At 60.1% G+C, this 25709-nt stretch overlaps 2 protein-coding genes across 4 annotated transcripts in view; one reads left to right on the forward strand and one right to left on the reverse strand.

Moving 5' to 3' along the window:
- MAPKAPK3 (MAPK activated protein kinase 3) overlaps positions 1-25709 on the reverse strand; it is a 50756-nt gene that overhangs the window by 13349 nt on the left and 11698 nt on the right. Inside the window, exons 1-2 of one of the 2 annotated variants that reach the window (XM_051852385.3) lie at positions 15396-15572; positions 14847-15123 (exon numbers count right to left, since the gene is read on the reverse strand). The exons of the other annotated variant lie outside the window; for it this stretch is intronic. Coding sequence (XP_051708345.3) covers positions 14847-15123; positions 15396-15532 — 414 coding nt within the window. The 5' untranslated portion in view covers positions 15533-15572. Of the gene's footprint in view, positions 1-14846; positions 15124-15395; positions 15573-25709 lie in introns of those variants that run through there. 2 annotated transcript variants of the gene reach the window in all.
- Positions 19942-25664, forward strand: CISH (cytokine inducible SH2 containing protein). Of its 2 annotated transcripts, none has more exons than XM_002713219.6 (3): positions 19942-20295; positions 23688-23908; positions 24120-25664. In XM_002713219.6, exons 1-3 carry the CDS (start codon positions 20276-20278, stop codon positions 24650-24652), a joined length of 774 nt encoding a protein of 257 aa, XP_002713265.1. In that variant the 5' UTR covers positions 19942-20275; the 3' UTR covers positions 24653-25664. The 2 variants fall into 2 exon arrangements, with proteins under 2 accessions (XP_002713265.1, XP_017199331.3); XM_017343842.4 differs by lacking the exon at positions 19942-20295 and adding an exon at positions 21394-21614 and having other exon boundaries at positions 23670-23908.

Below are 25709 nucleotides of genomic sequence, written 5' to 3' on the forward strand. Positions count from 1 at the left end.
GAGAAATTGAGACACAGAAAGGGGAAGCTGCTGGTCCCAGATCACACAGCTACTCTCCCAGCCGGGCCAGCACCATACGATTTCCCTTATTAGACTGGGGGTCTGTTGGGCAGGCCCAATGTGCCTGGCCACATCTGGGTCTCAGTACTGGAGCCCAAGATGGGCACAGAGCACTGATTCAGAGAATATTTGTAGGTTGCATGAACAAATGTATAATGTGAGGAGGAGGAGAAAATACATGGCATCGTGAGAGACTCAACAAATAGTAGACATGACACCCTGGCCAAACGTGCTCCCCACTGCCGGGAGGCAGCCTGTACCTCACCCATCCTCTCTGGTGAACCAGATTGAACCTCCTCTTCCAGGGAGGCTACCAGGACAGGACTGCTCCAGCTCAGAGCTACGAATCAGCCTCATCATGCAGGTACATGACTCCACACGTCCTTCACAGAAGATGCCCCAGACAACAGTTCCATCGCCCCAGGCATGGCACCGAAGACTCGCATTCCACCTCTGTTCTCAGCATGAGCTTGGGCCTCTGCCTTTCCCTCTTTGGGCCTGTATTTACCCAATGTGAAGCTGCAGGGACCTCTGCACAGGGTCCCTGGTCTCTACCTTCCTCGGCCGAATTATCTTACCTGCACCTAGGACTGGCAACGAAGACCCCTCTTGAGCACCTCAGCCAGTGAGCCCCACAGACACTGGCCGTGCCCTTCTGGCAACCCAGGTGGGCAGGGGAACCACAGAGGAGGCCGTGCCCCTCACCACCTCCACGCCCATGCTTCCCACCCAAGGACAGGGCTTGCATGTGGGTGAAGGAATTCTTGAGTTCCGGGGCTGGGTAAACAAAGGCAACCTTTGCCTGTCTGGAAAACAGTTTGCAGTTTACAAAACACTCTGCTGTCCCTCATCTCACAGGAATGCTGGGTGCCACCCTGTGAGGCCAGCAGGGTGGGGGTCATTAGCCCCAGCGCGCAGACAGCAGAGAGCGAGGCTCGGGAGGATGAGGTCACTGCCCTGGGGCTTCTCGGCTATAGGATGGCAAGGCTGGAGGAGGGAGAAGAGAACTTGTAAGACAGCATCCAGACCACGCCCCCAGAGGGGCTCAGAGGAGGGGTGGCCCCAAGGTGGAGAGGTGCTGGCTAAAGCCACCACCTGCACAAGAGTCAGGGCGCTTGTTATGAAACAAATGTGTGTATGGCTGCATGGGTGTGTTCAACCATGTGTACATGCATGTGCAGCAATGCACAGCTGTGTGCTCATGTGTTTAGCGGTGTATGCCATGACATATAACACATGTGTCACACAATGCATAGTGATATGTGTGGCTGTGTTGGTTGTGCACTGACATATGTATACATGTGTGTGCATTGTGGTGGCGTGTTCATATGTGCACATGCATGTGTAGTAATGTGTGTGGGTTGTGTGTGTGCGGCTGCATAGTTTGTGCAGGTATACAAAGTGGTGTGTACATGTGTGGTAGTACAGGGGTGTGGGCAGGGGTGAGTATGTGGGCCCACAGACATGTCTGTGTCCCAGTCTCTGTGATGTTGACTTCGAACTCCCAGAGAAGGAACTCAGTCACCTGTCCATTTACTCATCCAATACTTTCTATATCCTGAAGTGCCCAGCAGAGAACTGGTCAGAGAGCCACCCGAGACTGTGGGCCTTGCTGCCACAGCTCCACCTGTGACAGCCTTGCCCGTGGAAGTGGCCGTGCCCGGATGCCTCATTCAGAATTCCTTTCCCAGAGCAAGGTCCAGCCCCTCTCACCGCTCAGAGCTCCAAAAGCACCCTCTGTCAGACAGAGCTGGGTGTCCACAGCGACACCGTAAAGACACTTGGGAAATCAGCCCCCAGTCCCCTTCTGCAGCCACCTCCCAAACCAGGAGGAGTCCCCTACCTAGGTGCATGGGCCCACCCACATAGCCAGTGTCCCCACTCTCCCCCAACCCCGGCCCAGGGCCAGGCTCTTCTCCAGTGAGAGTGTTCACGGTACCCCCTCTGTCTCTCTCACACAGCAGGTGCCATGACTACCAGCCCAGACAAGCGGCCTCCCCGACTCCACCACACCTAAAGCCCAGCATCCAGTGCTGAGCAGTGTGTGTACAGCCGCCACCAGGCTGCTCTGCGGGCTCCTCCAGAACACCCCCTCCTCCCGGGGGCGGAGGGCTGCGCTATAACCTCTCCCCTCAGCAAGCAGGGACAAGTGAAGACGCTGAAGCTCTGGATCTCCTGACAGCATCAGCCCAGCAGCCCCACAGCCCAGGAACGTCCAGCTCCTCTCACAGCCCCAAGAGGCACCCGAGGCTGAGTCCTCCCACAAGCTCTGGTTAGACACCAGGATTCAAGGCATTTTTACCATTCCTAAGCACGACAGAAGCCACATTTTTAAAAATAGAAACAAAAAGCAGATTCTCTTCAGAATGAAGAAAAAGATGAAATGCACCCGAAACCCACTTAGATCCTAACTGCAAATGAGGACAAATCTTAATCCGGAGCTTCCTGGAAGTCTTGGCAAAAAAGGAAACCAGGTGGGCTCTGCCCTTTGATCAGAGAAGCACAGATCCTCGCTGAACTTTTCTAAGATCGAATTCTACAAGGGATTCAGCAGCAACCCTCACCCGACTGGGGGTGGGGGGGGAGTCTACCCTCCCAGCCACAGCTTCAGCAGCCACTTTGCAAAGGACACAGGAAGACGCAGATGAACAAATCGAACTCGGACTCTTGCACGCAGCCCTGGAGCCGAGAGCGTCAGCAGGCCCTTTCCTTTCTTGGGATTCTGGCTTTGTTTGGTGCCAGAGGGTGGAGACGAGAGAGCCGGCAAGGACCGGTCTGTCTCTCCAGCACTCTTGCCCACCTCAGGGAAGGGAGGACAGGCTAGAATGTGGAAGAGCTGCAATTCCTGGCTACAATGTCAAACATCAGGCAACAGAAGTGAACAGCAGGAAAAGTTGGGTTTTGACTCACGTCGGTCTCACTGCAAAGAACCTCTCGTCTCTGTTCACGGAGGCAATGGATAAGAAAGGGCCCAAAGACCCTGAGCCTACCATAACCCTCCCTTGAGAAGTCTTCACATGGTCATCTCCACCTTGTCTTCCAGCTCCCAAGTCCACAGCTATTTGGCATTGTTTTTCAATGGGGACACATCCCCAGCTTTACAAGAGACCCCACTACAACAGTGGGTGCTGCTAGCACCAAGGAGGGGTGGGGAGACCCTCGCTGGCTGCTTTGCCCACTCCCAGCATGGAGCACAGCTCCAGCCTGTGTGCTGGAGGCAGATGTCAGAGATGGGACTGATTCCGAGTTCAGGGCTCAGCAGCAGGTATTTCCTGCTGAATGCCTCGGCCTCTTCCTGGTGAAGTTGGAGGCAGCTCCTGCGCCGTCCCCCTCCCTACCCCGAAGGGCACCGGTGCTCTCTGGAGAGCTGGCAGCAGCGTCAAGTCTGACTCCGGAGCCACAGTTTCAGAAAAGTCAGAGCCTCGGACATGCGCCATTATTCTCACATGCGCTCACTTTCCCCGCTCGCACAGCTCATTACAGAAGCTAATGGAACCAATTTTACAGCTGTGGATTAGCTGGCCTCACGCCAGATCCGACCTGGCTTCATTAAGTTCTGACCACATCCTGCCCTCCTTCTTGCCCTGCCCATTTACTGTGTCTCCTTGGAGGCTCACGTGATGCCAATGACCCCAAATGCCAGGCGCAGCTGGTTGCCCAGGGGATGATGGAGTCGTGTCAGTGTCAGTGCCGCCTCTTAGCAACCACCTCTGCCCGGCGCCCAGTGCTGTGCTGCCATCACCCCGTACAGGGCTCCTCGGGGCCCGAGAAGGACCAGCAGCACCCCCTTTTCTAAAAAAGATTTGTTGAGTTATTTGAAAAGCAGAGTTACGGAGGAGTGACAAAGAGAGACAGAACTTCCATCCACTGGTTCATTCCTGAAATACCTCCAGAAACCAGGACGAGGCCAAGCCAAGGCCAGGCTGAAACCAGGAACCAGGAACTCCATCCGAGCCTGACTGCATGGGTAGCAGGGACCCACATACTTGAGCCACAACCTGCTGCCTCCCCGGCTCACATTCACCGGAAGCAGGAATTAGGAACGAAGCTGGGATCAAACCCAGGCACTCTCTGCTAAGGGCCGCAGGCCTCCCAAGCAACATCTTAACTGCTGTGCCCGGGGCCAGCCCCTAGCAGCACGCTTGTAACAGAGGGGACCCTGGCACTCTGAGAGGTTAAGAGATCCACCGAAGTCACTCAGCTGCATAAAAAGAACCACGGCTCGAACTCAGACCCGTTGGCTTCGAGGCAGCCTGGGGGAAGTGGGACATGGTGGGAGAGCCCAGCTGCTCCTTCCCAGCTTGGCCGCACGTCCCTGCATCTAAACCAGGCTTTGCTTCTTGGTGGCAACCACAATAGGGCCGCGGTGCACCGTGCCCCGGCCCCTTCCAGATGCGTCACAGCCCCCACTCCAACCACCACACTGCTAACCACCATCTGCAGCTGAGGACACTGAGGCTCAAGGAAGTTTTGTGGCTTCTGTGGGTCACGTGGTCCCCTCACGGCCACCTCCACGTCTGACAGCTTCTTAGGAACCAGGATTCAACTCCCATCCAGAGATGCTGGTCCATTTACTGATCCCTTCCCAACTCCTGCCAACGCTCACTGGCCCTGCCTGCCACAGGCTCTCTGTCCTCAAGGGTCTGGGGGTCTGCAGATGAGTTACTGCCCCTGGGATGCTGGCTGCAGATGTGGTCCAGGGCGACAGACACTGGTTCCTCTTCTCGCCCCATCCTCTCTTCCCAGAGACAGAACCTGGCAAAGCAGGCAGGTTGGGGAAGGTCAGCCCCTTCTGAGGAAACCCAGGAGCAGACAGGGTCCCTTCTAGGACAAGGCTGGGACAACAGATGGGGGGCCAGGGGACAGACTGGGGACCTCCCTGACCACCGCCCACCAGTCTGGGAGAGGAAGGAGCAGCAGAGGCTGCAGCCCCCGTCCTCCCGGGGAGCCCGGCTGGCAGGCTGGCCACACACCCTGCGAAATCCAATTTGCTCAGATCTGATGGCCTCAGTCTGTCTGCTTCCTGCCAGCCCCAGACAGCCTGGAAACAAAAGCTGAAGTGCCAGGTCTCCGGGGGTGGGGCAGGGGGAGGAGAGAGGAGTCGGGAGGAAGCTTCCAGAGGAAGCTAGGCTGGGGCGGGGGCAGTGGGAACAGGAGTGCTGGTTGGGGCAGGCCAGGGAGCAGCAGTGCCCCCCCTCCGCCACCCGGCCAGGGAGCATTCACAGCAGGACCAGCTGTGGCCACAGGGCTCCAGGTCAGGCAGACTGAGCTGCACAGGCCAGTTCCCGCTCTGACTCACCCATGGCCTTGAGAAGGCCATTCAACGTCTCAGACCCTCATTGGCTCAATCTGCAAAGTGGAGGCAGTGACCACTCCTGTGCCCAGGTGACCATGAGGATGAAAGGAGCACCCGCGCACAGAGCTCAGATTCGCACGGTGACACGTCACAGAGTGAGTTTACGGAGGCGCGACCGGCGTCACGGGTGGGAACGGCTTCCAGCTTTGCTGGAGCACCCTGCCTTCAGGAATCCCGTGGGCCTTGCCCTGCAGCGGCCTCTTGCTCTTCCCCTCTGTTTCCCCTGAACACAGGGAAATCCAGGTGCGGCCTCTGGAAGCCCAGGAAGGCAGATCCCTCTAGCCCCACAGGTCCCAGGAGGGCAGATCCCTCCAGCCCCGCAGGTTCCCGGAAATGGTCTAGATCCTCAGAGAGCCAGGGCCAGGCTGGGCTTCCCAAAGATGAACCGAGAATCAGGAGTCTACAGACCCTGTGTGCTGGGAAAGGCTCAGGAAGCTGGGGCGGGGCCTCTAGGGCTGGAAGAGGGGACCTGGTATCTGGGGAGGGACTCTGGTAGCGGGAAACACTGCGGAGACCTGGGGCCAAGGCAGGAAACCAACCACCAGCCTGGTGGCCTAGAGGAGGGGCCCAACCCCACTCTGGTAGCCAGTGGCAGACACTCACACCCCTAGGCTCCCCAAGTGTCCTTTTGAGCAGTGGCCCCCTCCACCAAGAGTGAGAATCTGGCCCAGTCCTGTCTTCTCTCTGTGCTCCAGGGCTCCCTCTAGGCGATGGGCTTGCACGCCCTCATACGTAGGCCTACTGTACAGGTGGGAATGAGGCCGTGGGAGAACCCTGGGCTCCTCCCTCTCGCCCAGGTGTCACAGGGCATACATGGAAGAACGGTAACTCCCCCTGCCCCACTGGGGCCGCTCCCAACATTCACTCGGGGCCTTCCTGCGGGGCAGCCAGGGAGAGGCCACACAGACCCCCTGGGAGCTCCCCGAGTACACGCTCGGAGGACGCAGGCCCATTACCCTCCTGAAGATTCTTCTGTCGAAATCAGCTCCACGATTTGTGAAACCTTATCCTGGTTCTACTGCCCCCGCGGCAGTGCAAAAGTAGGACGTCTCCATCCTAGGGCTGGAAAACTCTGGCAGACACAACGTTTTGTCCTAACCTCGGAAATAAGTCCCTGTGGGGGTCTCCCAGCAGACACCGCACCGCAGGCCCTTACGAGCCGGCTGTGCTATGACAATGCCCATGCGGCTGGCATGGGTTACCGGGGGAATGGACCCTCCCCACACAGGGGGCCACCAGGGCAAATAAAATCCAACAGGCCAGCTCTGAAGGCAGGGACCCAAGACCCTCTAGCTCTCCAAAAAGTGATAGCTGGTGTCTCTCCCCTACCGGAAATGTCACAGAGATGGCAAAGGAATAAAATGGGGGGGGGGACTGAGTCCTACTCAGAGCATGGCACAGAGACCCCAGGGATCCTTCAGACTCCACCCACTCCAGCCCTTCCAGAAGCCTCCATTGTGTCTGCTCACCACCTCTTCTTCGACTCCTGGCTTCATCCACATCCCTGCAGCCCCCAGCGGAGGCCTGGGTGAACACAGTCAACCTCTGCTCTCCTTGGGCTCCTCTCTGGGACAACAGGGACAACAGATGTCCAGGCTTGCAGCTCCCAGGTCCCAGGCTACTCTTCCCTGCTCCTGTCTAGCCAGAGGGCTCCCAAGGCACCAGCCCCTAGCTGGTCCCTAGAAGACATTGCTCAACTCTGACAGAGCCACGTGGGCCCAGACACAAGGAGGAGAGGTCATGGCCCTGACCATGAGGGACGGCCCTGTGGTGGGAATGGGCTGTAGCTCAGCCCCACTCTCTCATTCCTCCCTGGGCTAAGGACACATTCTGAGAGCAGCTCAGCCTGATGCAAGCGTCTAACTGAGCCATGGGGTATGGTGGAGAGGAGTCCTCAAACCTGAGTCATAAGCCTTCAGGTTCAAGAACTCTCCCGAGCAGACTGCAGACCCTGCAGTGGTGTCACCGTGGTCCCTGTTCTACCAGCAAAGCACCTGTGCCTGGCTGCAGATAGGCCGACCCTTGCCCTACTTGCAGGAGCAGTCTCATTGCCTGCCTCCCTAGCACTTCCACGGCCACGGCCAACCCAGAGTATCTGCACCGTCAAAAGGGAGGCTCCTTGCAAGCAGAGCACCGACCCCCCAGTACACAGATGGGCAGAGCATGTTCCTGATCCCCAGCTGAGCCGGCACACAGGGAAGGATGGCAGAAAGCCAAGACCTGGCTGCCAGCCAGGCCTAGGGTCCAGCCCAGCCTGGGGTTGTCCCTGCAATGGGACCTGGGTGAGTTACTTGGCTATTCTGAACCTCAGTCTCTGCACCCACGATATGGGAGTGACACTCCATTCTCAGGTCCTGCTGGGCTTGTGCTCAGCATGGAGGGAGCACTCAGCCAGAGTTCCACTGCCTGCCAGAGCATGGAGAGAACCTGCCGGGCCCTCTGCACAGCTCAGGGTGGGCCGTTTGCGCGTGGAGAGAATGCACGCAGAAAGCTGCAGGTGCCTTGTGGAGGCCAAACCTTTAGGAATGGGGCGATGCCTGTGGCAAGTCAGGGCCTTGACCCCTTAGGCCCCTGAAAACAGCCTCTGAGCTTTACTGAGCTGAGAGCAGCAGGTGTGGGGCACAGGCCTGAGGCGTGGGTGCCCGTTCCAGCTGGTGTGGGCACCTCTCAGTGTTTGTCCTCTGTGAAATGGAGGTCATAAAGTGCCCAGCTTCATATCACTGTCCCAAGCAACAGTCTCAGACCCAAATCACAGCTGAAGCGACTGCCCACACTGCACAGGGGATGTCTCAGGTTACAGCTCAGCCCAAGTGCGCCTGACTCACTGGTTCCACTGCCAAGGTGCGGCACCTGGTCAAGGCCAGCAGCAGCAGGGAACACGGGAGGGTGGCGCTCCTGCCCTGGGGACAGGGGAGCAGCAGGCTGACTAGAATCAGTCCCCAGCACCTGCCCCCTGCCTGCCGGCCGCAGTCAAGAGACAGAGCCTCGGATGAAAGAGAAGAGACAGGCAGAGTGGCAAGGCCAGAGAGAGGATGGACCAAGTGACAGCGGGAACGCGGGTGGGAAGGAGAAACGAACGTGAAAGGGAGGCAGAGACAGCACCTGGAGAGAAAGCCCAGGAAAGAAAAGGCAGCCAGAACAGCGAACCTGCGAGTGCCAGTGTCAACATTCGCAGCACCTCGGGCCTGGCCAGCGCTGCCAAGGCCTCCCAAGGCTGCCCCTCCCCCTCCCCCTCCCCCAGGCACCTCTCCTGCCTCCCAGTCCTGCTCTCAGCAAAACCTCCCCATTCCCACGCAGCTGGCCTAATCCACTTAGTCCCGAAAGCGGCTCTTTCCTCCAGCTGGGGAGGGGGGGGGGTGGAGCTTGCTCAGGTGCAGGGTGACTCCTGGTGAGTCCTCATAAAGGTCAATAAGGTGTCACCAAAGATGCACCCAGGCCACCCCAAAGGAGAGCATGGCCCTCTGGGAGTCCTACAGGCCGCTCGGACTGAAGCCTGCTCCCCACCGCACAGCCAAGCCTGGGCTGAGCAGCACCATAACAACCATGGTTTTGCACACGATTCCCAAGCCGGGTTGATGCTGTGGTGCAGCAGGTTAACGCCCTGGCCTGGAGCGCCAGCATCCCATATGGGCGCCAGTTTGAGACCCGGCTGCTCCACAACCAATCCAGCTCTCTGCTGTGGCCTGGGAGAGCAGTGGAGGATGGCCCAGATCCTTGGGCCCCTGCACCCATGTGGGAGACCCGGAAGAGGCTCCTGGCTTCAGATAGGCCCAGATCCGGCCGCTGTGGCCGATCAGGAGTAAACCCTCCCTCTTCTCTCTGTGTAGCTCTCTCTGACTTTTGGATAAATGAATAAATCTTTAAAAAAAAGATTCCCAAGCCACTTGGGAAGAAGACGGCAGGAAGGATTTTTAAGCTCAGAGTCCTGCTTTTCTCGCAGATGGCAGTGTCTCATCTGGGGCCACACGAGCTCTCCAAGAGACGGATCAAGGACAGCAGAATGAACGCCCTCCTGGGAAGCACCCAGGCCACTGTGTCGCCGCCCTGGAAGCAGCAGTCAGCTCTGGGGAAGCGCTTGGTGCACAGTCCTTCCCTCAGGTACGCCTGGCGTGCCGCCGCACCTGGAGAGGACCCGTCCTCAGCTCTTGCGCTGGCCATCACCCTTGAACACACGCAGGCGGCCATCAGGCTGGGATCAAGGAGGGCTCCGACTGCTGCTGCTACTCAAGTGCTCCCCGCCCCCACCCCACCCGATACCCCACAACATCCCACGGCCCAAGGAGAGAAAGACAAGGGATCCAAGTAGGAAAATCACTTCCCACGTTACAAAACTGCGATGCAATGTGACAGAGACCTCTGCTGTCATGGAGACCAGGCCCTCCCCCACGTGGCCTGCGCAGCAGCTCAGGTGACCCAGGAGCTCCTGCAGCACCCCTGGCAAGGGCGCTCCCCTGCAAGGCCCTCCACGGTTTCCAGGGCCTGTTGGGAACTTGACACCAGCCGTCAGGACATAAGTCTACACCTGGGGAAGTGGCACTCCACAGCAGGTGCCAAGTGTCTAAGCCAGGCTCGTTGTCACTCACACTGTGCTCTCTGCTGTCATCCACAGCCCTCTCACACCAGAGGTCTGGACTAGAGCTGGCAGCCTCTTCCAGGAAGGCTCCCCTGGCTGGCCCAGCCCAGTTTCCTCCCGCCCACTCACCAGTCTGACTTCCTGTCTGTGTTGCTCTGCGCTCTGCTGGGCTGGACTTGTGTGAGTCACGAGGCCCCAGCCAAGCCCCACAACCACAGCTGGTCCTCGTGTGCTGACCCTGTGGGGCCAGCCCCTGCCCATTCGCAGGCAGAGTTCCACACGGTGAGAACTGGACAGGTGTCAGCCAGCACTGGTGGCATCACTCGGGGCCCATCCTTCCAGGGGCCAAGTCCCAGAGTCCCTGCCGCACCCCTGCAGCCTTACATGAAGGGTGGAGTGACCTCAAAGCCGAAACCGACATCACACCGCCTACACTCCCGTCCTAGCGCTGCTGCCGCAAGCTGTGCACCTTGGGCACATCACCCATCTCTCTGAACCCCGGTGCCCTCGTCCAAAGACAGAAGAGCAAGAGTTGGGCGCGATGCCGCCTGCTGTACACTGGGGACAGGGTCTGCCACGTAGAATACTCCGGAAGGACAGCACCAGGGCCTGATCTCTGGCATCAGCTCCTGGATAGGATGCAGAAGACCCTGAAAGTACCTGCAGAGAGGATCCTGGGAGCAGGCTGTGCGCTCAGCTTCCAAGTCACCAGGGAGGCCAGCCAGGCACTGTAGGAAGCATCTCAGACAGCTAAGCTCTACCTAAAACTCCACCGTTTGCATTTCACAGGGTTTGATGCCCTCCTCAGGATCTTCTTGTGAAAAACAAACTGCCCACGCCTGGCAGCACAGAAGGCTCCCGCGGTGTGCCAGCCCTCGCACTCTGCAGATTCTTTCCTTGCAGGTGAGGGATGGCCTGGGGGAGAACCTGGAACGCTGTGAAACCACTCCTAGGGGCGCCACCACACAGAGCTGCCAGCCCCTCACCCACGCGCCCCTTGAGTGGCTGACTCAGTAGCAAGCACCCCGCAGCAGCTGATCAGACCGGTCTAGAAACGGGAGGGGAGGCGGCGGCAGCGGCTGCCACCTGGCCCCACACCCAGCTCAGAAGCACGGGTCTCAACAGGCCGGCCCCGCCCGTGGAGCCAGGGGCCCCGTGTCCCCCACCAAGGCAGGGCACGGCCTCCAGGGTCCAGGTTCTGGGTCCACTGCCCCCCTCTCTGCAACAGACTCATATTTTACCGTCCTCCTCATCCTGGCAGGAGACAGCCTCCCTATGTGTTTCGGGACGGCAGGTGGGGCAGAGAGGGTCCGTGAACAGGCATTGCCCTTCTCCCCACGCCCTCCGCAGGAGCTCTGTTGGAGGCAGAGGAGCTGTTAGATGCCTCTGGGAGCAGTGTTTCCCCACGGCCAGAACCTCTCTCCTGGGGAGGAGGAGAACCTGGGACGGTCCCGCTCCTACTGCTCCTTCCAAAGCTCAGAGGAGCCAATCAAGAGCGCCTAACGTAGGCAAGACCCTGAGTACAGATCTGAGCCAAAATGGGTTATTGTGGCTTTAGGGAGTTTTCCAAAAAGTTGCTCAAAAGCCAGGGACACTGGACAGCTTCCTGGAAGAGGTGGCACTGGGGCTGAATTTTGACAGATGGGAAGGATTCGGCAGTGCAGGAGCAAAGACATCACCTGGGGTAGAAAAGGCAGGTGGGCTGCACTGCAGAGGCCTCCAATGCCACTGCTGGAGGCTTGACATGTGTTCAGCCAAGTCCTCAAGCCCCGTGGGACCAGGGCTCCACTCCCCACCGTTCAGATGCTGCACTTCGGGGCATCACTGCAATGCCACGCCAAGGACACCACTCAGAGAAGCCTGGCTCACGGCAGTCGGCCGGCACCACGCGGACGTGAACCGCCCTGGGCAAGGCAGCCCCTGCAACCTCCCCCGATCCAGCCCAGCAGGCCAGGAGGAGGATGCTCACTGCAGGGGCTCCACCAGGGGGCATGCACATACGCCACCCTATCATTCACTCCCCTCGACAAAGAAGGGATGAAGATGACACCAGAGCCCAGCAGCCAGAGGAGAAGGGGCCCCAGGACTGCAGTCCGGAGAACAGGAGCAGAAAAGACGAGCCCATCTCTCCTCCTCTGTGCAGATCCCGTCTCCCCAAGGCTTTTCATTTAGACGTACTACATGCTCTGGTCACTTCTGCCTGCCGGGAAGCTGATGGCCACCGCAGGACAGACAGGGAGTGAAGAGGGCAGGGAATTCTGGCCTCTGATCTTCACGTATGTGAGAAGGTTTGGGGGGCAGAGTCATGGATGTGGTGGAGCTACTGCTGGGTGACACATCTGCAGGCCTGGCCCCTGAGCGGTAGCGCTGACAGGCGCCAGGAGGGGCTTAGGAGGGGGCATGAGCCAGAGGTGAGCAGGAAGCCCAGGGAGCGGGGACTCCTGGAAGACAGGCAGTCCCCCAGTTCCTAAGAGCAGGGCGGCAGGGGACACTTGCGGTGGAACAAAGGGTCAAAGAAGCACACGGTGGTCCGGGGAGGAGCCGCTGGGTGTGGGGGAGGCCGAGCTGGGGCAAGCGGGTGGGGTGATCGGAGCTGCGGGAAAGGGGAAGAGGCCCAGCTCCCTGGCCCTCACACAACAGCTACAGGGACGGCGACCACAGCTCTTCCTGTTTTAAGAGTGCCTGCTGCATTCCAGACTCTGCTCAGCACGGGCTGCCATCTCTGGCGACAGGGCTAGAAGACAAGCATGGAGTGAGGGGGACAAAGACAGACTGAACAAGTCCCAGTGACAAGAACAGTCCAGCCTGGTGATCTAGGTACAGCCCTGTAAAGTGAAAGACACAGAGCCCATGGCCTTCATCTAGGCAGAGCTAGGGCAGCTTGGTGGGGGTGGGAGGAGTTAATCAGAGAGAGAGAGAAGGCTGGGACCCATTCATGAGCTGCCTGAGCTCCCTGGGCCCAGGCCTGCCCCTGCACTGAAGACCCTGGATCCTGGCCATCCTGGCAGACGCGGAAGCTGCAGGTGGGACACCTCCTCTTGCCTCAGTCACCACTCACAGGCACAATGACTGTGCCAGTGATTGTTCTAGCCCCATCTTCGACGGCAGTGAGGGCTGCCTGCCTGGGCAGACACTTCTAGGTTGGTCAGGAAGGGGGCGTGGAGGACCAAGAACAGGAAGGTGCCCATGCCTGCCCAGTCCAGAAGAGGGAGAGCACTGGGGTCCTGCCCAGTCCAGAAGAGGGAGAGCACTGGGGTCCTGGACTTGAGAGGAGGTGCTGTGTAAGTCGCCGCATCAGAAGTGCCCCCAAGTGACCCATGAGCCAGGGCACCTGGGGGAAGGGGCGCTGCGTGGGCCTCCCACCACTCGAGTCTCACACCATCCCTGTCTCATTCACGGAAGAGCTCAGAGCTGGCTCAAACGGCCGAAGCGTTGGTTGCGAGGCTGTTCTCTGGCCTCAGCTAGCCCCTTACCCACCAGGCCCTCCAGCCAGCACAGGTGGAAGAGCTGCACGGAGCTGGGGAGGAAGAGGCCGACTCCACTCCTCATCCCCTTCCCCTACCTTTGCCTTAAAGGGCTCCCAGACTCTCCTGTCCGGGACTCCAAAAACACCCCCAGTCCCATTCCACTCTGAGTTAGCAAGCAGACGCTACACCTGGGGCCCCGCCCCTACAGCCCAGCCCAGATCTTCCTCCAGCCCCACCTGCTTGGTCCCTCGCAGGGTCCCCCGGGGATATGACCTCTACAAGCCCTAGTGGCCCTGGAAAAGGCAGAGAGCTGGGCCCAGGTCCCCGCTCGGGTACTTGCAGATCCTGTGCCTCAAACAAGTCCTGCAGCCTCTCCAGGCCAGCATCGGGCCCCGCACAAGTCCTCCGCCCACGTCATCTGCCTTCAAGCTCACATCAGCTACTCATCTTTTCCTCTGAACACAGGCAGAAATTTGGCTTTAAGAATCCAGGATATTGTCCAAGGTCACAGAGTTGGCAAATACAGGGCAGAGACTATACAGCACATCAGTAGGGCTCTGCACTGGGCCTCATAATGGCAACTTGTAAAATGGGAACATCCCTGGCTGCACTTGTGGCTTCAGAAACCGCTCTCACTGCCACGATCCACTCCATCCAGGTAGCCACTGGCACAGGCTGCAGGTGAGTAAAGTTCTCTGAGATAACAGATTCAAGGAATCCTGGGTATTGGGGCAGGGTCCTGGGCCTTGAACTGTGTACCTGAGGCCAGAATCAGGTAGCCAGATCAGCCACTCCAAAAACCATCCCCTGATCCCACCTGTGTCAGAGTGCCAGGCCCCATGGCTGGATGGGTGGCCCACCTTCTGGCCAGGAAGCAGGGTGGGTGGGGTTTGGAGCAGGGCCTGCCCCTTCCTACATGGGGACAGTGACTCATCAGGAGCAGCCTCCCGCCCACAGGTGCAATCGGCAATGCCCTGCACTAGGAGGCTCCCTTCACTCCAGCCGGGACAGGCAGGGGCTGCGGGGAGGAAGCAGCCCCACCCCCCTCAGAGGAGCTCCAGATGGAAGTGGAAGGGGCAACCCAGCCTAACCCTCTGCCTGAATACAGTGACCCGGCCAGAACCACAGAGCGGGGAGCTACTCCTCCCCTGCTTCCGGGTACCACGGCTCTGCCCATCTGGCTCCACCCCTTTCTCACTTAGCCAGGCTAAGCCTCAGTTTCCCCATCAGTAAAGCAGGGAAGGTCATCGGCCTGACCTTATAGCGGACTCTGGGGACAGGACGCTAAGCACAGGAGGCTTGGCTGGGGCCCTGGCCCTAGCAGTGCCCCCCACAGGCCTCTCTGACAGGCCCTCCAGGTCACCCCGGGGCTCAGGGAGCGGTCACTGACCTTCAGGGCACACTTCTGCCCCGTTCGCCGATGGAAGCACTCTAGCACCTTGCCGTTCACACCCAGGCCCAGCACCTGCTTGGACAACTGGTAGTCATCCGTCACCGCGTACTTCTTGGGTTCCCGCCGTCCCCCGTGGGCCGGAGCCCCGCCCAGGCCGGGTCCGCCGGGCGCACCTGGCGGGGGCGCAGGACCCCCCTGCTCCTCTGCGGTTTCGACTTCCATGGCCCCCGCGGGGCGCTCAGAGGCGGCCCCAGCCTGGCCCGTCCAGCGGCACCTGAGGGAAGGGGGAAGAGTGAGTCCCGCCCACGCTCTCCCAACACACCCCAGCCCTGGAGCCCCTAAGCCGGGCAAAGGCGGCAGGCGGGGGACAGGCTGGGGACGCAGGGCACTCGGCCTGGGAGCATCGGCGTGCGGCAGGGGGCGGTGGTCGCGCCGCCGGGCTCCTCAGTCCCGCCGGGGCACGTGTCAGGAAAAGAAGGGGCCGGGCGGCCGAAGTGGCCGCGAGGTCCCGGGAGCGAGCCGCGGAGGCACTCAGGCTAGTCGTACCTGGCGAGGGCGTGCCTGCTGGGGGGTGCACCTGGCGGCTGCTCCGGCGAGGGGCAGAGGCAGCGGTCGGCCGAGGGGCGCCCTGGGCCGAGAGTCGCGCCGCCGGCGACCCACGTGACCCCCTCCCCGCGCGTCATCCCGACTTGGGGCCCCGCTAGGTCAGCCTTAAAGGGCCAGGCAGGCCGGGGCTGGGCGCGGCGGGGCGGGAGTCCCCGGGCGAGCCCCGCCCCGGAGCCGGGACAAAAGCGAGGGCGTGGCTTCCCGTGGAGGGCGGCCACCTCCTCGGGACGTCCAGGAAGAACTTCGCACGTGCGCTTCCAGCTGTGCTGGCCGCCGCGGCTGCCCGAGACCCAGGAAGGGCCGGTGCCGGACGTCTCGTTTCTCTCTCGGGCCGGTGCTTCCTCTGCACACCGCCAGGCGGCCTCCAGCAGGGCCCGGCCGCTTCCGCCCTCCTTGGCGGGCAGGCGGCGGGCGCGCCCAGCTCCCCAGGCTCCACCAAGCGCCGGCGAAGTGGCGGGCAGCGCCTGGTTGTTTCGTTCGTCCTAGGTGCCCCCCCCCCCCGCTCTGGCGACCCTCCCCTTCCGTACCCTTGGCTCCTGGCCCACCTCGGTCGATGGCCTTTGGGGACAGTAAATCCTGGTTTACCATCTGCTCAGACCCACAGCCTTTCACCCCTGCTCGCCGCCCCCTCCTCCGTGAGAGATTTCTCTGCTAGCCCTGCAGCGTTCCGATCCCGGCTTAAACTACCTGGCCTGTTGTGAGCAGGTGTTCTCAACACAGACCAACGCTCATTTTACAAAGGAAACTAAAGCCCCCGGAGGAAAAAATATCTTGTCTAGAGCCCCAGGGAGCCGGGCTGTGGTTGTCTCTTGGTACAGGACCTCCCACCCCAATCCCCAAACTGGACGAGAACCCGAGGGAGGAGACGCGCTCGGCACAGGGTCTTTGCGCGGGCCTCTGCCGCCATCTACAGGCCATTCTCAGGACTGCACGCACTGCAACTTCTACCCAAAGGTGTCTGTCTCCTGTCCTCGACCAGCTTTAGAAATGCGAATCCACGGGCGCCTTCCTCCCTGCCCTCCGCCCAACACACACGCTGACACACTCTGACCGGGCTGTGAGTGGGAACCTGGTGCCCTTCTGCCTAGGTAACCGCCTCCCCTGTGCCTGATGACCCCTCTGAGTGTGGGGATGAGCAAGTGAGTGAAGAGCAGCCGCTGCTGGTGGGTAGCCACGGTGTGCAGGGTTGATGGCCCTGCCGGTCCCCGCAGGCAACCTCCAAGCCAGCAGCGTTCTGTGAAGCCAGGGACCCTAGGCAGTAGCCTCAGCTGACCACACTGAACCCTGCTTGCAGACCAGAGGCTCTGCTGAGACCCTCCGTGAATCCACTGAGACCAGAGCAGGGAGGACAGACCTGAAATCAGCAGCTTTCCTGACAGTGCCCCCATTCCAAACCCCAAGTACAACGTCGGGGCCAGGCTCTTACCCTCAAACCATGGGCTCCCCGCCTGATCCCTGCCTCCACACACACATCTACACATGCAGGCATGCACACATATGCTCACACGTGGACACAACACACCCACGCACACATGCATACACTCTCACTTGCATTTATGCCTAGCTGTCCCCAGCATTAGTGTCCCTTTGCCCTGCCTGAGAATCAGATCTAGATTCCACGGCTCTGGGGGAAACCCTGTGACCCAAACATTCATACTGCTGGGGGGCTGGAGAAGGCTCTGCCCTTTGGAGACAGCTGGCTGGAGTCCAGCGAACGTGAGGCTAGAGTCCCACAGGTGATGAGCTCGGGAGCTGAGGGTGGAGGCTGTTTCCCTCTCTCAGCCAAGAACATCTCAGAGCACGCTCAGAGATGTCTTCTTTCTTTAAAGCAGAATTAGATTACAACTGCTCTTGAGACTGTATAATTGTATTGCTAAGCTAGTCTCTTTTTTATTAAAATGTGTAATCACATAAGTAAAACTTGCTGGGCGTGATCAACTCAAACTGCACAGAAATGTAAAAAGTAAACAGTGCCGACAGATGCCCCTCTGCGCACAGTCCTCACGGGGGTCCATCACAGATGGCTGTTTTGCAGCATCCACCTGCATCACTGACACTCAGATGTGGCGTCCCCTCATGCTCACGTCCCAGCAACCCCTGCCACACCCACCTTCCCAATGGTGGAAGAGTCTGTCCGTGGACAACTGGGCCTGGGCAAAGGAGGGGTCGTGGTGGCAGATCCCACCACCGGGCCTCCACGATGACTGTGTGTCCATGGGGACGAAGAGCAAGGTGTTTGGAAGAGCTTGTAGTGACAAAGGAGTCCAGAAAGTGAGCCCCAGAATGAGGGGCTGAATCCCCCCATGCATCCACGTGGACTGCCCTTCAGAGAAGGCGGGCTGCACTGGCAGGAGGACAGAGACCAGATGCGGAAGGCATTGCTGTGCAGAGGGGTCCTCCTGGAAGAGACCATCTGTGGAGGTTCCGCTGCTGAGGCCACCAGAGGGAGTGCCACAGGGTGGCAGTGCAGGCCCAGCAGTCAGAGTGGGAGCTCCCGGGGCACAGGTGGGGCAGAAGAGGTGACAAGGATCCAGTAGGAGAGGCGCACAGGACCGGCGGGCGGGCAGCTAAGGCAGAAGAGGAGCACGCTGTTCCTAGCAGGCAGGTGTCAAAGTCACAAAACATGGATGGAGGCCAAAGCCCCTGGCACCCTTTGGTTTACCCTCGGCCCCCTGGAGAGGATGTTTTCAAGGGGACACCTTTGGTGCTCCAACACTGACTGGTCACGCCCAGGGAAGCTTCATGGAAGACCCCAAAGCTGACACCTAAAGGATACCTGGGAGCAGGGACGTCACGGACACCTGGAGAGGAAGTCTGGGGTGGGGGGGGGGTCGCTTAATGCCACCCCACTACTCAGTAGCCGTGAGATCCAGGGTACACTGTACTCTCTCTGAGCCTCAGTTCCCTTGCTTGTACCTGCGACAATGAAGTGAGACTGGCATGGAAAGTGTGTTCAGTGAAGCGGTCACAGAGAGGGGACGCTGGAGTCCCAGGGTGGAGCTGGGGATCTGGCCCATAAAGACCCAGGTTCAAACCCACGGCTCTGCTGCACAGCAAGTGTGGAGTGCCTTTGACTTCATAGTCGTGGGGCAGCGGACCGTTCCCACTGCAGAGGGAGGGCCCCACTCCGGGGGTGAGGCATCCATCCCACCACACCCTTGGCTTCCCATCAGCGATGAGAACTAGGTCCCCTAGAGTAACTTCTCATCTTCATCATTTTTTTTCCCGTTTCACAGGGTTTTGTGGTAAGGTCCCATTTGTCCTCTGCCCCAGCCTGGACAGGACAAGCTGAGCCCTGTCTGCCCGGGGAAAGCCCGGACACTGCCACTCAGGCCTCTAACTACTGCCCGGGGCTGTCATCCCTGCCCTGCACATCACAGCTCACCTCCTTCCAAGGAGACCTGAGGGCACACACTGGGCACGGGGCCAGGGAGCCAACCTAGCCCACTCCAAGTCCCATCCCTTCCCAGTCCTGGTTCTAGAGGTTGGGGGAGGCCTGCACAGACCCCACAGTGCCTTAGAGTACTCCCCAGTAAACTAAAAATGCAGGAGGGGGTCAGGGTGTGAGCTAGGGTCAAGCTCTGGCTCTGTCTTTTCCTAGCAACCCACTTCATCTCGCCAGGAACAGGCAAGGGAATCTGATTCCGGCCCGATCATCTCATCTGCACAATGGTGGCGGTACCAGCTGTCCAAGGATCCAATGTCGCCAGCACCGTGGGGAGTCAGCTGTCCCAGCTCCACCCCCTGCCTCTGTCACCAACTCCCAGATGATCTCCGGAGCTCAGGAGCTCCTGGTCTCTCTCCCAGCACCTTTTGTGGCTCACCAAAGCCGCCTGGGCGCAGAGGCTCCTCTCCTGCCTCAGCAGAGGCCAAACGCAGAGCCGAGCCTACACGGCCCCGCCGAATACAAAGGGCTGGGATGTGCCTCCTCCAGAGTTCTTGCCTGGATCTTTCTGGTTTCGGTGGTCGCAGGCTCGACCCCAGCTGACCTGCCTATTTCTGGGGCCATCGTCTGATCCCGCTGCCCCCTCTGCGTCTCTCTCCAGACCCCACCATGGGCCACCCACCTACCCCTACGACACCCACACCCGGAGTACAGACGTGGCCCAACTGGAGGCGCTTGCACAACCCCACAGACCGCCTGGAAGTTGATGCCAGCAAGTAGGACTGGCCCACGACCCCGCCCAGAGCTGTCACTTGTTCGACTGCAAGATAAGGGAGTCCAAACCCAGAGAGGGGGAAAGCAGGCTCTGGGAACCCGAGCTTCGGCCGCTCCTTAACTTCCCCCACCGGGTCTTTCCTACGGCTCTCTTGGTCCCGCCCTCTCGGCTACGTCAGTCCCGGCTGTGCGCGCTACAATTGGCTCGCGCGGGCCACTCGGCTCCGCCCCTGCTCTGCTATTGGTCACCTCGCGGGGCCCCGCCCCGTTTTCCTGGAAAGTTCTTGGAAATTAGTCAAAGGTGTTTCCTTTCGCAGCGCCCGGCACCGGATACCCGTCCCGGCGGCCCCCTCCCCACTTTGCGCCCTTCCCCCACCTTCCGGGCCCCACCGCACAGCCTGCGGTTCTAGGAAGAGGGCGCTTCCGGGAAGGGCTGGGGCTCGGCGGACAAAAGATTAGGAGGCGGCTCGCCCCGCCCCACGCGCCTGGCCCTCCCCCGGCGCCCTCCCGGGCCGTCTGCTCCGCCGCCGCTCAGTCTCCTGCCCGCCGCCGTCTACCCGGGAGCTGCCCCGCGGGCTCGCTCCGCGCCCACTGGCTCCCGCCCGCGCTACCGCCCCGCGGAGCCCTTCCCAAGCCGCCGCTCCGCCACCGCCGCCGGGACATGGTCCTCTGCGTTGAGGGGTAAGCGCGGCTTTCCGTCTCCGCCCGGCGTGTGCGTCGGGTCGCCGGATCGCGCGGGCCTAGAGCCAGCTGCCGGGCACTGGGAGGCCCAGGCGGGGCAGAAGGTGGCCGAGTGCGGCGCTTGTCGGGATCGCGACCTCCCACCCCACCCCTATGCTCACACAGTGGTGGGAAACGGAGGGGCCGGCTGGCGACCGAGGAGTACAGTGGGCTCAGCCTGGGTTCTCAGACGGCAGGGTCCCCCCAAGACGTGGCTTCCCAACGCAGACCAGGGCCCAGAGCGCCCTAGTCCTGCCAGCCCAGAGCCCTGCCCACTGTGCCTAAGTGTCCCCTCCCTGCCGCGAAACTGTCAATTCTTGGGGGAGCCAGCGTGAGATCCTTGCCGCAGGCTGGCTCCTGAGAACAAGCGGCTCTTTGGAGAGCCTGGGTTTGGCTTGGTCTTGCCTGGGGCTCCCCTGCAATTGCTTCACCCCTCCTCTCTGCTCAGTTTGGGATCCCAGTGTGAGAATGACCTTGGCTTCTACTTCCCTTCTCCAGGTTTCTCATAGACTTGGGGCGGGGGACGATAGAGGGGATGCTGATAGGACAGAGTCTTGGGCTGGCCTGTGCCCTCTTCACACACCCACTTGCCTGACCCTCAGCATCCCCTTTTAGCCAAAGGGCTGGGTGCTCTCCACACTGAGCTCAGGAGGCTTCAAGGAGAGGGGGCGGCTCCACTGGGTGTCCCACACCCAAGGGTGAGCAGAGTGGCCCAGTAACTGCTGTTATCAGAACTGGCATGTTGCCAAGTAAGGATGAGAGGTGGCACCAGGCTGAAGTGCCCCTTGCTCTGAGCAGCCCTCATTCCAGGGAAGGGGTGTGGAGGTGCCACGAACTCTGCTTCTCCCTGGCTGCCTGGGTGTGTTCCTTCCTCCCTGCTGGACTCTGGGGCTGCTGAACACCTCCCCCAACCACTGCCTTCCTCCTCAGGAGCCCCCTAGCCCCAACCCTGGGGTCCCACAGCCCCTTTCCCTTCCCCCTAGCTGAGGCCCCCCTTGTAAACCTCAGCACCAGTATTGGATGTCAGCAAGATTTTTAACATTCTCTCTCTCTCTCTCTCTCACACACACACACACACCCACACACAGCTACAGGACAGCTAGTGCCCTCCTGGGGTGGAGAGCAGCTGGGGAACCCCCCATCCCTGGGCTGGGTTCACCCCTCTGGCATGTGTCCCTAGGCAGGACTCACTGGCTGGATTCTACAGCAGGCACACACATGTACCTGGAACACACCAACCACTGCCCCCGCCTTGATGATGACACAGCCATGGACACACCCAGATACACAGTGGTTCACCAGAAGCCTTTGGTGAACAGCCATTCACACACTCAGACAACACACCGGCCCCAGAGGTTCCCACACCCACACAGGGGACTTTTTTCAGAGGCCCTGCTGAGCTGTCTGAACATGGCTACCCCCAGAGGCTGCAGCCCAAGCAGTTAGCCACCTACCATGTTCTCAGACCACAGGAGCCTGGGCCAAGCTCTGGGCTCCAGGTGGGTCACCTCAAAACTCGGCCTGTGGGGCCAGTATGCAGCCCAGCAGTTGAAACATCAGTTGGGATGTTCACATCCCACATCAGAATACCAGGGTTTGATCTCTGGCTATGGCTCCTGATTCCAGCTTCCTGCTGATACAGGTCTTGGGAGGCAGCAGTGCTGGCCTAAGTTAGTTGAACTGGGTTCCTGCCACCCACAGGAGAGTCCTGAATAGTGTTCCTGGCTCCTGGCTTTGGCCTTGGCCCAGCCCTGGCTGTTGTGAGCATTTAGGGAGTGAGCCAGCATATGGACCCTCTGTCTTTGTTTCTGCTTCTCAAGTAATTTGATTTTTATGCTGAGAAGTGATTCAGATAAATTAATGTTTAAAAATCCAGCCTCTGGCCCCCTGAGCAGTATCCCAGAGCTCTCAGCACAGCCAGGGCGGGTGTGGAAAAGTCCTCTGCAGGCTGTACGGGCCAGAGTCAGCAGGCCCCTCCTCCCTGTGAGCGATCACAGGGCTGTGATTTGGGAGCACCTTCTCAGGGTCACCTGTAATCTCCATGGTCAGGTCTGGCTCCGCCTGCCTGCTGCCCCACAGGCAGTACTGGCAGTTTATCCGTGCTGTTTCGGTGCCTGCAGGGCTTCCCTCCAGCCCTTCCTTCTGGGCTGATTATCTAGGGGTCCTGAGGCCCGGCAGGGGCTAGGCCCCGGCCTGGGATGTATTTCCCTCCCTCGGAAAGCAGGACCTATCCCTGCAACACTTGCAGGTGGTCACCGTGCTGGTGGGCTTCCCCGAGGAGGAGACAGCTGCTGCTCAGATTTTGGAAAGCTTGGCTTCTCCAGCCCTAGCCATCTAAGATGTGGAGCTGCCGAGCCCCTGAACTGAGCTGGGGGACCCAGCTGGGCTGGGTACGAATGCCTGGTGAGGAGCAAGCTGTGTACAAGGTCAGGGAGCCTGGGAGGGCTGGAGTGGGGGTTGAGTACCCTGCCCTTTGGTGCGAGTTCATATGTATGGGAGGTGAGACTCGGAGGCACCTTTAGAGGCCACCCCCCTCCCCCCCAGGCCTCAGTTGGGACAAGCAGGAGCCAGGCTGGGAGCTGTACCTGTAGGCTAGAGGGTTCTCGAGTCTCTAAGGCATCTTGTCCTGGGTGCCTCCAGCAGACACCAGGCCATGGTGGGCAGAGTGTGGCCTCGGGCCTCCTGCTGTAATTCTGGGGCCGTCCCAGAGGACTCCCTGCAGGCCCGTCCTATGGCTCAGCCAGGACTCATGCTATTTAATCAGCCTCCCTCGGCCAGGAGGGCAGCGTGAAGTACTTCTGGTGATCCCGGTCAGCATGTCCAGGGCATTGGAAGTACCTGTAGGGAATAAGCTGTGGTCTAATTTGATACAAAATAGAGGGAGATTAATTAGTGTTTTAATAGGTTCAGGGGAGGGGCCCGTACTGTGGCATAGTGGGTAAAGCCGCTGCCTTCAGTGCTGGCCTCCCATATGGATGCTGGTTCAAGTCCCAGCTGCTCCTCTTCCAATCCAGCTCTCTGCTATGGCCTGGGAAAGCAGTAGAAGATGGCCCAAGTCCTTAGGCCCCTGCACCCAAGTGGGAGACCCAGAGGAAGCTCCTGGCTCTTGGCTTCGGATCAGCGCAGCTCCAGCCATTGTGGCCACCTGGGGAGTGAACCAGCGGATGGAAGACCTCTCTCTCTGCCTCTCTGTAACTCTGCCTTTCAAATAAATAAATAAATCTTTTTTAAAAATAATAGATGCAGAGGAGCTGAGAGTGCTGGCCACAGGAGTGCAGCTGGTCTGCAGCCCTAGGGATCTCTGGACATGGGGCAGCATGGGGCCTCCACTCATTGCTGCCGTTTCCTTCTAGACCTTGTCCTTTGCTGGCTGTGGAGCAGATCGGGCAGCGGCCCCTGTGGGCCCGGTCCCTGGAGCTGCCCGGACCAGCCATGCAGCCCTTACCTGCTGTGGCCTTCCTGGAGGAGGTGGCAGAGGAGACCCCAGCCCAGCCAGAGAGTGAATCAAAGGTGCTGGACCCTGAGGAGGATCTGATGTGCATAGCCAAGACTTTCTCCTACCTTCGGGAATCTGGTGAGTCGCCAGCGAGGCAGGCCAGTCCTGGGAGGTCTGGGAGGGGCGTGAAGCTGTGCCTGTTGAGGCTGACTTGGGAGGCATGGCCCTCCCCAGGAATGTGTGATGGGAGGGGTAAAGTGCACTCCAGGGAAGTGTAAAGGAGGAGGGGCTGGTACCCCAGCTAGTTTCTCCCATGACCAGGCCCTCTTCCTCCTCTCCACTTGCCCAGGCTGGTATTGGGGTTCCATTACGGCCAGTGAGGCCCGGCAACACCTGCAGAAGATGCCAGAGGGCACGTTCCTAGTTCGAGACAGCACCCACCCCAGTTACCTGTTCACGCTGTCAGTCAAGACCACCCGCGGCCCCACCAACGTGCGCATTGAGTATGCCGACTCCAGCTTCCGCCTGGACTCGAACTGCTTGTCCAGGCCACGCATCCTGGCCTTCCCAGACGTGGTCAGCCTTGTGCAGCACTACGTGGCCTCCTGTGCTGCTGACACTCGAAGTGACAGCCCTGATCCTGCTCCCGGCCCAGCCCTGCCTGTCCCCAAGGAAGATACGCCCGGTGACCCTGCGCTGCCTGCCCCCGTGGCCACTGCCGTGCACCTGAAACTGGTGCAGCCCTTTGTGCGCAGAAGCAGCGCCCGCAGCCTGCAGCACCTCTGCCGCCTTGTCATCAACCGCCTGGTGACCGACGTGGACTGCCTGCCACTGCCCCAGCGCATGGCTGACTACCTCCGACAGTACCCCTTCCGGCTCTGACTGAGCCCACACCTGCCCCACCCCACCTGGCCACAACGCTGGAGGGGACACTGGCCCCAGCTGGTCTTGGGTTCCTGCTGTCCCTTCTCCAGTCTCCCCGGTACCTGTGTGCATCTGGCAGCTACACCAGGAAGAGCCAGCAGGGAGCAAGCCAGGGGCTAGGGTGGGGGGAGGTGTCACACAGCTTGGAGGCCGGCATCCCCAGGCCCCTGTGGCTCCACTGTGGTGAGCCTTGTGTCAGAGGAGAGAGGCAGGCAGGACCTGTCTCACCCTGTGGACCAGGCCCAGGCCCCCACTCACTGGCCTGCCCCAGCCACCTGAACTGTGCAGACTTGTCCAGCCCTGGTTTCTCAATCCACAGGCTGGGGCAGGCCCCTACTGACCTCCAGCCTCTGCTTCTGGGAGGGCAGTGGGAGTGACAGTCCCCCTTGTCGGGGAGTGGGCCAGGCTGAGGGGCTGCACAATTCAACAGTATTTATTTATTTATTCTCCATGGGGGTGGTCTCAGGGTTGAGCCACCCTGCCTCTCTGCCCTGAGCCCTAGGTGGTCCAGAGACCCCAGCTCCATGCCAGCTTCCTGGTTCTTCCCCGCAGACAAGGCCCCTCCTGAGACATGTCCTGGGTGTCCTGGCACTGACTCACCTGTGAATGTGTCCTCTCCCTCTCGCCCCAGCCCTGTCTTGGGAGGGTGGGCATGTGGGAAACGGAGCCAGGGCCTCGGTCCCCAGCAGAGCCCTGGCTCACCCCCGGGCAGGGCAGAGCCCTGTCTGCACAGAGCTGGTCTCCTGTGGCGCAGGCCCTGTGCGGGTGTGGGTGTTGTGTCGGGAAGTAGGGTGCTGGTGTGAGGGCTGTGCTGCTGCACCTGCTTTGTGCTCAGGAGAGAGGGAGAGAAATACGCAACTGATGAGACTTTATAAAATAATTATCATGACACAAAAACCAGTTTAGTGATCTTTTTTTCTTCCACTGATTTTTCTGTAATGACAATAAACTTGTACCTTTCATTTATGGAGCCCTCGGGGGCCTCTTTGAAATTCTGTCCGTGGCTTTTCCCCTT

Source organism: Oryctolagus cuniculus, chromosome 10, assembly GCF_051225735.1.
Source record: "Oryctolagus cuniculus isolate XC-2025 breed Fujian yellow rabbit chromosome 10, ASM5122573v1, whole genome shotgun sequence".
NCBI lineage: Eukaryota > Metazoa > Chordata > Mammalia > Lagomorpha > Leporidae > Oryctolagus > Oryctolagus cuniculus.